The sequence below is a fragment of the Epargyreus clarus genome, unplaced genomic scaffold, assembly GCF_041222505.1.
Source record: "Epargyreus clarus isolate Ecla_fem2 unplaced genomic scaffold, WU_Ecla_fem_2.2 ptg000010l, whole genome shotgun sequence".
Taxonomy (NCBI): domain Eukaryota; kingdom Metazoa; phylum Arthropoda; class Insecta; order Lepidoptera; family Hesperiidae; genus Epargyreus; species Epargyreus clarus.
The window spans coordinates 8,272,255-8,285,696 of NW_027332218.1; the positions used below are offsets into that span (position 1 = coordinate 8,272,255).

Genomic DNA, 13,442 nt, shown 5'->3' on the forward strand with positions numbered 1-13,442 from the left:
TGTAATGAGGACATGGAGAATAAAAAGCATCCCATAAAGAAGTTATGAAAACCTTTATTTCAAGTCCAGTCCACTACATCAGCATACAAAATTAGTGCTTTCATCTTGTTTTGTACCTAAAAAAATAATACAATGTTTGTAATATATGACAAAAAAATTATATATTTGTGAAGGAAAGTTGGAATACATCTTATAATAAAAATACTTTTAAAAATGTCAACCAATAAGATATATTACTTATAACTTCTTTAGCTATAAGTCAATTTATTTATCAAAAAATTTAGCTATCCTACGCAACAACAACTCAACTCTATCAACGACATAGGGAAAGCATTGAGGCAGTTTACCAAGCACTAAAAGCCCCACATGCATATTGCATCTATTTTGGTGGAATATAATATAATCCTCATTTCCAATTTAGTTTTGTCACCAGCAATAACACACATGGGAAATAGAGAAGACAATGATGGTGAACAGTCTTATTTGACTGTATGATTTGTTTGGATTATTATCCGATTTGTTTACTTCATCATTTTAAATAGATAAATTGGCTATGCCAGACTTATTGATATAACCATTTTAGTAAATAAATTTGATTAATATGGGGCATACTTTAGAGTCTACTGCAATGTTTAGCTCTCCAAAACCCTTAAATATTGATAAAACAATATTTTAAGGTGTTAGCCAATATACTAACTACTAATAACTATCACTTTGACTTTATTGTTCCCTATTATTGTGAAATTTTGGCATTATAAAGGCCAAATAACTTGTTGACTACAAATTATTGGGTGGTGTCACAAACCATGGAGTTTATATTATATGAGTAATTGTTATAGTAAATATCTACATGATGAACATTTCTGAGTAATGTAAAACACTTAATTAACATTAGGTACAAGATTTGTTCAAGAAATTGCTTTCAGGCCCACTACAAAAAATACAAAGAGTAGCAATCTTTTCCTTAATTATATTACATAATAATAGAAGGGATTCAATTTATTGCTATAATATCACTAATTCATTCCACTAACTTAAGTTTAGACTGTTTTTAACAACCCTTAGGTCTTATTTGTAATATCTCTCCTGGTTTCCGAGTCTCCACTGGTATCACCACAGCAGGTACCCGTTTATCTGCACAACCTGTCAGTCAGTAAAATAACAATATAGTTATTGCATAGGTTAAGCCTACGCTACTATTTGCATGTTTTGTTTAGGGCTGATAGCCACAACATTAAATCTCACATGTTCTGTTGAGCTGGACTAGCAGGGGGCTGCGCTTCCAAATTCTTAATCAGCTGCGCCAACCAGTGCTTTGTAGAGTTGTCTTCTTGCAGGCATGCCGTGAATGTCGCGTCACGCAACTGGTCTGGAAGACATTGCCTCAGAGCTTCCCTTGCCCGGGGATTATCAGACAGGCGAAGGTAGCATCTAACAACATGTTTCAAGAGTCGTGCTGAGGGGTCTTTCGCCAACGACAACACCATTTTACCTAATATCATTGCTACATGTGAAAATCTGTCATATGTTTGACAAATATAACATAGGCCACTGTCGTCCAATAAAATCTTCTGCAATATGAAGGTAGCTACTGTTTTGGACAATTCAGAACCATTCTCCATTATACGAAGGCATAGAGGTATTATTTCGGTAGTTAAGAGAAATGTGATGACCTCCTGTTCATCAGTTTTAACAAGAGCCCCTATTACACCTAGACTAGTTAGGCGCAAGTATTCGAAAGGTCGTGTTTTGGAGACTGTGTGGAGGAAGGGATAGAGGAAGAGAGGTACGTGGGCTTGGAGGAATGCAGATCTCGTCTCGGGGTGCGAGGCCACGCATTGCATCAGAGCGAGAGCGTTGCAAACACGATTGCTCTGATGGGCTGTTAGCGTAGGAGGTATCATGGCCACGTATATGTTTGTTATCTCTTGCAGCAAAGCCGCTATAGTACCGAAACTGTGCCATAGCATAGGAGCCAAATCGGGTACAACTTCCCGTTTCTTACTAAGCTCGAGGAGAGCATTCTCGCGGGTTTCAGGGTTGCACAGCTCCAAAATCCAAGTGTATATCTTCTCTCTATCTACGACAGCTTGCATGTTTGCCGGACTTTGTTGTGCGCTCATGTTGTTATTCATTGACGTATACCAACTTCTTAGGCATAGTAACGTTGAATCACACACGTATTTGTTGTCGTTATAATTGATAGTAACTGTTTAGTATTGAAAAAGAATACTAAGCGGCAATTTGTTTACAGTTATAACAGCTTCATTACGTTATTTAAGACTGATTTTAGTTAAAATTAATTTTATACAGTTGCCATTTGCATTTGCAACCAATTCAAGCAAACGATTCAGTGACAGTTGACAGAACGCAACACCGAAAACTGCACAGATAAACAAGACATTTTATGAAAATGAATTAATATAGAGTATATACTAGAAAAAACTCTTGTTTAAATTTTTATTTCTAGCAAATCCTGTGTAAGAGAAGTTATTGTATTATTTAAAATTTAAGTAATTTATGTAGTTTTTATAATAATTTGTAAAAAATTACTATATACTTTTTTATTTTGTTACACTTGGCTTTATACGATAGTCATAATAATAACAGGAAGTATGAAAATAGACGAGAAATTCCAATTTTCCATATGACGTTTAGTTAGTTTACTTTGACAGTTTGACATTGATATAAGAAGTTGATTGCTGAGTGCTGACATATTCTTTCGTTCATTAAAATTTCATATTTCATTGGACTGGAAATTCAGTAGCATATTGTACATTTCTCATGGACCGATGGAAATCAATTATTTAAGTGTTGTTGTACGTGAACTTTCATAACTCCACTGTGGGACTGTAAATCTTGTATTTAAGGTATGTAAATAAACTGTATCACCCACACAAACTAATTGAATCAGTCGGTATGTTGAAATTAATTGTATTATAAAGTATAAATTACGGTATTTTACTGGGTTTCTGCTTACAATTTCTGTATTTATATATTGTGTCCTTTCTAAGATAAATAGAAAGTGTATACAATATGTAGCACCCAGGATATTCTCGTGAAAATGATTCATTCCATATGACGCCATTGTTTACAGGCAATCATCTGGCAAATGAGTAGGTAGGTTTACGAGTTTACGTTACGAAGGCCGACCTGAAATTAGTGAAACACCGGATGGTACTGAACTAGATAGAAATACTTATTGTTAAAATCAAGATAAATGTATCAATTTCAGATACCTTCTGTTTCATGAAATCAATAATTACTACTTCTTTACTGTTCCTTTTTTAGATTCGATATTTATAACTAACAATAATTTTATTTGCAATTATATTTAAAAAAACAAACAAACAATTATTATTACTTAATTACCATAAATTAATACATTATTGTTTATTTTGATATCTATATGGCATACCCTTATTTAGGGTTTGTAAAAAATTTTTTTTTTTTTTTTAAACCAGGTGATATTGCAATCTGTCCCTATGGACATTCAAAAAAATATGACGCACATTCAGTTTTCCTTCCATGTCCATTAATTTTAAATAAAACATTATTACAAAATTAGCAGAGAGAGATAGTAAATATACATATATGTTATAAAAACAGATTTACAATAGAAAAATAGTTCACATAATATATGGTTAGCGTTATGTATTTTACTTCATGAATTATTAGTTGCAAATATACAAATGTATTTATATAACAAGTAATAGCATGAAAGTTGGCCCTGTCCTTAGCTTTACCCTTGCTCTTCAAGATCTCGTACTTGTGTTCATAGGGATTCATATTATGTAAAAAGTTGTGAAACTTAACAGAATAATGTAATATGTGGCATATTCTTGGCAAGTATATACATTTCTTTCGAAATGTCATGAATTCTGGTTGCTGTAACAACTTGGTATATTAAAAAATATCTTGGTAAATTAAAAACTGAATTTCTGAAATACCTAAATATAAAGGGTCTCAATAAGTATTATTTGTAACATATATAGGAAAATTTAAGATGGAAATGTATGAAAACTATCGTTACAAAGTGCTAACTTAAAATGTAAATATATTAAATGCATTTTTGTGTCACACATCAAATTTATTGATATGAATTGAAAAAGAAAATATCATATTTGTGATGGGTTTAAAATTTTTCTTAAGCAATGCAAACTTAGTTTGCTAGTAATATTTGATTGTTTTACAGAAAATGGAGGTGTCACATTCATTGACACTAAATGAGTCTGCTTTGCAGCAGTTGCCTGATGACAAGAAACCTCATTTCATATTTGAGTGGCTAAGATTTCTGGACAAAGTACTAGTTGCTGCACATAAGGTAACATTATATTTTGTCTTTATTTACATTAGCATCTTTTTTTATTTAATTGTAGAAAATTAGGAATTTCCTGAGTTCTTTTTAATGTCCGATCTGGTAGTAGTTTAAGAAAAAATATTGTAACTGACAATTTGTATGTGCCACCGTAGAACTATACAAATAAAAATGGTTGCCTGTAAAGTCGGTTTTACGGGCGAAGATTTTACGTGACAACGTCTTTTTCTCGGTAGAATATTTATTGATATGAATATAATTAAATTGCACAATAGGAACAAGGAATTGAATGAAAATAAGAATTGCACAAATTTTAACAGTTGTTGTAAATGATAAATGACGAATCTAAGCACTCCATATTTTCACTACAGACACAGCTGACGATACTTTAACCACACGTGTGAACTTGTATTGTGACGCTTTCTTGTTTTTCCAACGCCAAGAACGTTCGAGAAAGACAAAGACAGAGACACAAGCATGCGCCGATTCAATGCGCCTAATTCTCTAGTGCTGCGCGCGCGGCAGACCGATCATAGTTGAGTGGGAGAGAGACGCAAGGCATTCGGCGGGCCTCTCTCTCGTTCGGTGACTCATCGTAACGTTACCGGGCGTTACACTTTTTCATAAGTGACTCCCAGCCGCAACCTAATTTAAGACGTTGTCACGTCAAAAATATATTTCATTTCAAAAATGTTATTCAACCTTAAAGTTATTTAGGATCTTAGGACAAAGCTTTCATTAACACTGCTTTATCTTACTTTTAATAAATTTATAAACTTGAGAATCTGTGTGGATGGATGTTTGTTACGCTTTTGTGCAAAAATGGATTTGAATGAAATTTGGCACATAGATAGTATATAGCCTGGATAAACACATAGGACACTCTTAACATGGTAAACCACGATCACGCGGGCAGTAGCGGAAAAACTAGTAACATATAAATGGGTAACTCAACCTGTATTATATCTTTTTATTTTTATTCTTTTCAAACAGTCTGATATAAAGAGCTGTCAGCAAAAGCTAGTGGCTCAGCTAGTGAGCCTGTTACGCGAGAACCTCGGCGCCCCGGCACGCAGGCTACTTGCCAGGTGCCTCGCGACGCTGTTCTCTGTTGGCGACACCTTCCTGCTGTTCGACACCGTTAACAAGTGCAATGACATCATCAAGATTAAGGATGATTCGCCGTCTTACTTGCCGACGAGGCTGTAAGTTGAGTTTTAACTCTATCTCGTCCTTAGCGATTTTAAGCTTGATTAAATAGTTTTTATGCGTTTGTTCACTGAGTATAACACGAATTGGCGCTAGATATTAAAAAAAATAGTAGGAAAGAATAGGATTAAATAATACTTTGCTGCTAAGAATAATATGTACCGAAATTTCTTACAACGCGCTCCCTACAAGTTTTCCCTTGTTTGATAAATAATGGTTCGTAAGGGGTTTCACAGCTTATTATGAGGTTGAATCTGGCATTTATTCAAATTTCAGCCTGTGAAATTCTTAAAATGTTTAGATGCGACAATCGTATATTCTCTAAAGAATACGTTCCTATCTTATGAATACATTTTATCAAAGTTATTCATCATTTGATTCCAAACAACAGGAAAGATGTGTCAAGAACATATTGTTTAATCATATTTTCAGTGCAGCAATATGTTGCCTCGGTAGCATGTATGAGAAACTCGGCCGGATGATGGGGCGTTCGTACGAGGAAACGGTGACGACGCTCGTCCGCTCGTTAAAGAGTGCCGAGTCGCAAACCCGGCTTGAGATTATGAATACATTGGAAAAGGTAAATTACTCTATTGTCCCTACAATGCTTACGTATAGGTGTCCTCTCAACATGAAGAGGGTAAAAATGTTATGTTCTTATGCTTACTGGTTAAGTATGGGTTGACTTAACGAAATTTGTCTTATACGTAAGTGGAAGGTAATGTATTTTTACTATGTACATGACTTTGTAAATCACATTTTATATATTTACTAGCTGACCCGGGTAACTTTTTGTTCCGCCTCCAAATCTATTTATCAAATATATTTCATATAAAATATAGCCTATGTTACTCGTGGATAATGTGGCTTTCGAATGGTGAGAGAATTTTTAAAATCGGTCCAATAGTTTTTGAGCCTATTCATTACAATCAAACAAACAAACAAAGTTTTCCTCTTAATAATATTAGTATAGATTTACATTACGATGCATACTTATAAGACATGCATGTGTGTTATATACATAGCATGTGTTGTTAGGATAAGTCTTCAGGATAATTTTGTTGAAAAATGCTAATTATTTCCAAATTATTTGTATGATACTGAAGTATCTTATACTCGTATTGTTCATAAAAGTAGTTGCTCCCTTTGGTAGATAAGTCGTATGGGTAGTTGCTTAAGTGAAGTTTTATGTAATGCAATTCGATTTGCAATTCGTATTTCCGGTATCAACAAAGAAAACCTGTTAGTGATGAGTGTATTGTGTTATGTATACTGTTGAAATACTTGTAATTGCATTATGATAAATTCTTATATAGATAGAGCTTACATAATACAATTTTTCTTGGGAGTATTTCCCTAATCTATATTTTTTTACCTAGTAAAGGCCAAAAATTGACATTATTATGATATTTACCGTCACATCAACGAAACTAGGTAACTAGAACAACCTTGAACTTTATTATGACCGTTCGTCCATATCATATGCCGCATAGTGACGGTGTTTTGGCATTTACGTATTTTTTGTACCTGCCGGTTACTATATAGTTTATGGAATTAGGTTAACATAAAAGAGTTAAGAACATTAATTTTTCTTTTTATCAATATTTTTTTGTAGCTATTGACGGGATATAGAGTGGATATTCACATTCGTTTCTCTTGCACATCCGCGGGGAATACGGGATAACTGTTTAAAACTTATAAAACTACAGCTTTGCGCGATTACGTGAACGCTGTGGTTACGTGGTAACCGTATGAGATTGATAAATGTTACCTATCGTAATGGAAACAGCAGGTCATCACGTTGCAGCGGAAATTCATACATTGTGCCGTGAAAACTATCTTTTATTTATATTTTCATTCTGTAAGTGTCGCGGTTTAGCGTCTGCGCGCTCATGTGCAAGGAAAACATTTTATGAGTTCTATGTCTTGGAGTTATCAAAGAGTTATTAAAAAGTTTTCGCCATTTTTTTATTAATTACTATGGTTTTATTACGACTATTAGGCGAACACTAGTGCTATACCTATAACTGTGCAAAAACGCATAATCGCTGATCTGTTCGAATGTACAAATTCGAACATAATACCTATAACCAATGTTTGCCTACCAAAGATCGAAATTTGACAAATTCACTCGATTACCAAGATTACCAAGTCGATCTTCGATGAAACAGGATAGATTGATTATTATTTATTATTATCGTGTGTAGATCTGCGTGGGCATGGGCACGGCGGCGGGCGTGGCGTTGCGCGAGGTGTCTCGTGCGGCGCGCGCGGCGCTGCTCAACGAGCGCTCGGCGGCGGTGCGCGCGGCCGCCGCCAGCGTGCTGCGACACATGCTGCCGCTGCTGCGACTGTCGCCCGCTGATGTGGACGCTATTGCTGCTGCGTGTCTACGTGCTGCACATCCTAGTGACTACGCGCTCAGGTGGGTTGCTGTTACGTCACCAAGCAGTGTGTGTGTATGTCGAGTGAGGTGTCGCGTGCTGTGCGCAGTCGTGAGTGTGCTGCGGCACATGTTGCCTCTGCTGCGACTGTCGCCCGCTGATGTGGACGCTATTGCTGCTGCGTGTCTGCGTGCCGCGCATCCTAGTGACTACGCGCTCAGGTGTGTTACTGTTACGTTATCAAGCAGTATATGTTCGAGCTAATTGTAGCGTGCTGCGGCACATGTTGCCGTTGATGCGCCTCTCAGCCGCTGACGTCGACGCCATTCTTAGTAGCATTTTTTTAATGGACAGTGGACGGTCTATTCCTGAAGATCTTAATTAGCTAAATAGTATATGCTTAGAAGGTTAACTATCCTAAAAATTATAATAACTTTTTCATATTTGCAGGTGTGCAGTTGCTGATCTTCTTGGTGCGCTCATAGCTGCCACGCAAGCCGGTGAAGTTACTAACTTGAATAATAAAATGAAAATTGGGATGCAATCAGGTAAGTGTGGATTAAAAATACTATTAATTTAATTAACGATTTTTTTAAGTTTAGTTAATATACATCTGACGTCAACTATTTTTCCCATGTTAGCTTCATATAAACATGATGACCTTGTACATTTCAGTTCAACAAAACAAAAAGGATCCTCCGAAAAATGTAATATCCTTGGACGAAGCCTTAAATCTATTGATGGGAGCTTTCCTAAGAGGCGGTACATCATTCTTGAAAGGCGAAATTATAAAATCTGGGTCTGGAGTCAATAGAGAAGTGCGAGTTTGTGTCACCCATGTGAGTATAATCGGTCATTTTTCAATGGGCACATTGCAGTGGCCAGTAAGCAATTCCTATAGAACATGAATCTCAAAGTAATTATACATTTGTAATTATTATGAAGAAATAGAGTTTCATCTAATTTTATTTGTTTCACCACATCCCTTAGACAATATTAGCGCTTAGACAATATATAGGCATGGTGGTCTTACCACAGTAATAAAATCATGAAGAGTTTTGCCACCAAAAAATTAGATTTCGTTCATATTCATTTCAGGCGTACGTAACATTCGTACAAAATATGGGCGGAGTTTGGTTAGAACGTAACATGACAACGTTCTTGACGCACGTTCTGGATCTAGTCGCCAATCCCAAAGCTGCGAGTTCGCATGTTGATGCGGTATATTCCAGGTAACGCATGAATAAACTATAGCCCTATTTGAAATATGGTTATTACATTTTAATTTGACAAATGTATTTAATAAAATATTACGCATATTAGTATATCTTTTGACGTGTCGATCTTGTTTGTTATTTTTCTATTTAACTTTACTTCTGTTGTATATTTGTTTTTGTCACTTTATGTTATGTAGACGTTTAAATATAATACTATCAATATTATTTTAAAACTTTTACAACAAAGCTCGGTTTGAACGCTTGTTTAAGTTAATTAATTCTAATCTTTATAGATCTTAATTTTTATTCAAGTGAACATTTATGTTAATTGTACCAAAGCAACTATTTTGTGTTTATTACAGAAAGTGTATAAACTACATTCTGCGGAACACCCTCGGCAAGATGTTAGGCGAGAAGGCGCAAGCTTCGGCGTGTAAAGAGATCATACAGATTGTCGCCAAGCAGATGAATAGCATTGATTTTAACCCTGAGAATGCTAAGGATTGTAACCAGGTAATAAGATATATAAATGAAACATTGCAATAATATTGAACTAAATTTTATCACCAAAAAAAAAAAATGTGTGAAAACGAATGATTAGATTAAAATTAGTTTGAAATTTAATATAAACTATTTTCCGTGTTTCAGGAGACACTTTTCAGTCAACATCTGCTAGTGTGTGCTTTAACAGAGGCTGGGGAGTTAGCCCTACAGCTGGGAACTTCTGTTCAAAATCTTGTCTCTGATACTTCACTGAACATGATTGATACTATATTTACGGTAAGTTTTTGAGATAGTAATAATTAATTTTATTTCAAGTAAAAGATTAATTGAAAATGAAAATATCCAAATTAGTCCATGACATTATGATCTAGTTTAATTTTACTTTGCCATTTTCATGTCTACATAGCCGAAAATTAAACCAGTTAAATCGCTAGATAGCCCCGAAATATGAGTAAAAATTCTCAATGAATCATAAAAAAATCCTAATACCTCGTTAATTCTATTAATAAGTCCGCTAAAACCGGTTTGTGTGTTACACGCTCGCAGGTGTTGGAGCACCCGTGCGTGGCGGCGCGGCTGGCGGCGGGGCGCGCGGCTCGCTGCGTGTGCGTGGCGCTGCCCGCGCTCATCGCGCCGCTGCTGGACCGCTGCGTGGACGCGCTCGACGTGCCGCGCCCCACGCCGCACCGGATATCCGGTGCGTGTTACACGTCCCCAGGTGCCGGGACACCCGTGCGTGGCGGCGGGGCGTGCGATTGCTGCGTGTACGAGGCGTTACGCGCACACGTCGCGCCGCTGCTCAACCGGTGCGTGTTACACGTAACCAGGTCCCCGGACAACGTGCGTGGCTGCCGGTATCTGACGGTGTCTCTGTAGACGAACCACGAAGTTCTACAATTTGTGTGTTATGTACCATTTGGGCTTATATACTCGCGAATAATCCGCCGAGTAACAATGACGAGTATCTAAATGCCATGCACAATCATACGCATGGGTTTATAGCGCGAATCCTTTGATTACCGCTGTAAACCTACACCTCGAGGAAAAAGGACATAGTGAGTACCAAATATGCCCAAGTAATTAATTTACATACTCCTAAACGGTCCTATTCGTCTGTGCTCGGTAAGTATTTAGATGTGGTATTAAAAGTTACCCTAGTTCTTGGGTACCTATACGTACAAAAAACGTATACCTAATACCGAAAGGTAAGCAAAAACAAATCAAGCACTTTAAACCATAATCCTTAAATAAGAACACGAACAAACATTAACAAAAAATTAAATTTGGCTAATTTATTACCATTATTATCTCCAGGGTACTCAGCAGCGCTGTCGGCTATCCTGGGCGCGGTCCGTCTGTCGCCGCTGGGCGTGCCGCACGGCCGCGGGAAGGTCGCCTTCAACGCGGCGGAGCAACTGTTGCGCTCCGCGGGACAAAGCAGTCGCCTCACCGCCGCCAGGACTAACGCTGGATGGCTTATTGTTGGCGCTATATGTACTTTGGGTGAGTTGTTGTTGGAGTTTCTGCGAGTTAGCAGGCCAGTAATAAATCGGTAGATGACGCTTATTTACATTAATGGAAAAACCGTTTGTATAAAAATGAAATCTGGGAAATGTAATTAGATTACATTGCCTGGTTACCATTGTTTAGTTTCCTGAAATAAGTATGTAGTTCTGAAATAGTGATCAAGTAAGTAATCATTATTTTTTTCTTTAGGTGTGCCCGTCGTGCGTGGATTATTACCTCGTATGTTGCTACTGTGGAGAAACAGTTTCCCCCGATCCGCTAAGGAACTTGAATCGGAGAAAGCCAGAGGAGATGCTTTCACATGGCAGGTAACTTTCACATCATAACTAAACTAATCTTGTTTTTGTTTGTCAATTACTATTTTTTTTCATACTTGTGTTTATATTTCCTATTTTTCTAATAATTTTGGATTTGTATTATTAATTATCTGTTTATCTGTCTGATACATATGCATTGCATATGAACAGAAAATATGGCTTCACTACTTTACGTATTTCTGATGATAATGTAGAGTCGACTGACATTTATATTTTGTTTGGTCATATTTTGCTTAGTACACCAAAAGAGAAGATATTAGATATAAGTTAAATATGACTTTGCACACTGCAATGTGCAATAATAATAAATTTCATTTGATTGATACTAACTCGTTTAGTATGAATTTTTATTTGACAGGGGATAATTACTATCTCCCTAGATTTTATAAAAGACGGATAGCTGTTGTGCTAGAATTTTATTTTGACATTTCTGCCAAAAACTTGGCAACCAAACCTGCTTCTATTGAGCAGAATAATAATTTAAAATTATTGACATCCAATAATTTAAATTTGACATTGGAAAATTTAAATTAGATGATAGGACAACAGAGTGCACCTCTGGCAAATTATTTAATTTACAACCATTGTCAAATAGTAATTCATTTAATAACATTGACATATCAATAAATAATTATGTAAGTAATTCATATGAATATAATAATAATAAGCAAATTAAGAGACATATTTCAAATAAATGTCTTCATATGGGTAAATTTAGTAATAATAAAACTAGCAATAAAAAGTTTTCATCTCTAAAAATATTGCACCAGAATATCCAGGGTTTTTCAAGTAAGGAACTGGAACTGGAGTTATTTTTAGAGAGTAACAATTATGATATAATTTGTTTAACAGAGCACTGGTTAAAACAAGGTGAAACACAAATAAACTATATAAATCACTTTATTGCTAGTTCGTTCAGCCGTGAGTCAGCTATCCATGGTGGCTCATTAATAATAACTCGTAAAGGTTTAAAATCAAGAGAACGCTTGGATATAGTGGGGCTCTCGGTTGAACGTGTTATTGAATTATCATGTGTCGAGCTGGATAGCCTTATTGTGGTTAGCGTGTATAGGCCCCCTAACATAGAAACATTTTCTAGATTTGAAGGTGTAATGGAAAATGTTTTGGATATTATTTGCAAATGTAAGAAATATGTTGTTGTTTGTGGTGATTTTAATGTGAATATTTTAGAAAACACCACATTGAAAGTAAAATTACTTTCCTTATTTAGATCATATAACTTAGAATATAGTTTTTTTGAGCCAACCAGGGTGACTTCATCCTCTGCTACTTGCATCGATAACATTTTCTGTAACTGCTCTGTAGTTGAAAAATCTATAATAAATCAGATTAAATCTGATCACAAGGGGCAGTCTGTCCATATCCAATATAACATATCCAAGGAAGGGAACATAAAGTTTCTTCATAGACCAATTACAAGTCACCGTTTATTAAAATATAATAAAGTGCTACTAAATAAGTTGTCAGTTCTGAACCATAGCACTTGTGTTAATAATTTATATTCTGCATTTTTCTCCACAGTGCACACAGAGTTTAAAAAAATATTTTCTGAAGTTAGGTATGAAAAGAGTACTAGACTTAGTTTTTGTGAATGGGCTACTAAAGGTATTCGTCTAAGTAGAAGTAAACTTTTCGAGCTTTATAGTGAAAGAGAGAATAACTGTAGCCCTCACTTCAATGAATATGTTCGTAAATATTCTAAAATATTTAAATCAGTTTGTATGACAGCTAAATCTAAGTTCATACATAATAAAATAAAAAATGCTGATAATAAAATTAAAACAATCTGGAAAATAATTAATGCCGAAACACGAACTTGCAGATTAAGTATCAGTAAAGTATCTCTTACCACTGAACGTGGTCAGATTACCTCAGATAAAGAAATTGCACAAGAATTTGAAACTTTTTTCTCGAATATACCATTTAATACCACTAAATTTTTAAA

The 13,442-nt window shown here is 35.6% G+C and overlaps 2 protein-coding genes across 3 annotated transcripts in view; one reads left to right on the plus strand and one right to left on the minus strand.

Moving 5' to 3' along the window:
* Positions 1-34: 34 nt before the first annotated feature.
* On the minus strand, positions 35-2,366 carry Rcd-1 (Required for cell differentiation 1). 2 transcript variants are annotated; one of them, XM_073077373.1, is made up of 2 exons: positions 1,246-2,366; positions 35-116 (listed from the first exon to the last, which is right to left on the minus strand). In XM_073077373.1, exons 1-2 carry the CDS (start codon positions 2,133-2,135, stop codon positions 101-103), a joined length of 906 nt encoding a protein of 301 aa, XP_072933474.1. In that variant the 5' UTR covers positions 2,136-2,366; the 3' UTR covers positions 35-100. The 2 variants fall into 2 exon arrangements, with proteins under 2 accessions (XP_072933474.1, XP_072933475.1); XM_073077374.1 differs by having other exon boundaries at positions 35-1,143.
* A 320-nt stretch (positions 2,367-2,686) lies between these two features.
* Positions 2,687-13,442, plus strand: part of LOC140745494 (HEAT repeat-containing protein 5B) — a 42,358-nt gene continuing 31,602 nt past the window's right edge. The window contains exons 1-13 of the mRNA XM_073077376.1: positions 2,687-2,870; positions 4,196-4,324; positions 5,312-5,523; positions 5,960-6,107; positions 7,735-7,952; positions 8,362-8,459; positions 8,587-8,750; positions 9,010-9,143; positions 9,491-9,641; positions 9,777-9,908; positions 10,179-10,329; positions 10,947-11,135; positions 11,349-11,467. Coding sequence (XP_072933477.1) covers positions 4,199-4,324; positions 5,312-5,523; positions 5,960-6,107; positions 7,735-7,952; positions 8,362-8,459; positions 8,587-8,750; positions 9,010-9,143; positions 9,491-9,641; positions 9,777-9,908; positions 10,179-10,329; positions 10,947-11,135; positions 11,349-11,467 — 1,842 coding nt within the window. The 5' untranslated portion in view covers positions 2,687-2,870; positions 4,196-4,198. The remainder of the gene's footprint in view (positions 2,871-4,195; positions 4,325-5,311; positions 5,524-5,959; positions 6,108-7,734; positions 7,953-8,361; positions 8,460-8,586; positions 8,751-9,009; positions 9,144-9,490; positions 9,642-9,776; positions 9,909-10,178; positions 10,330-10,946; positions 11,136-11,348; positions 11,468-13,442) is intronic.

What these genes read in the sequence shown, in the direction of transcription:
- Rcd-1 (XM_073077373.1), bottom strand. Translation starts at nt 2,135, where the DNA reads ATGAATAACAACATGAGCGCACAACAAAGTCCGGCAAACATGCAAGCT.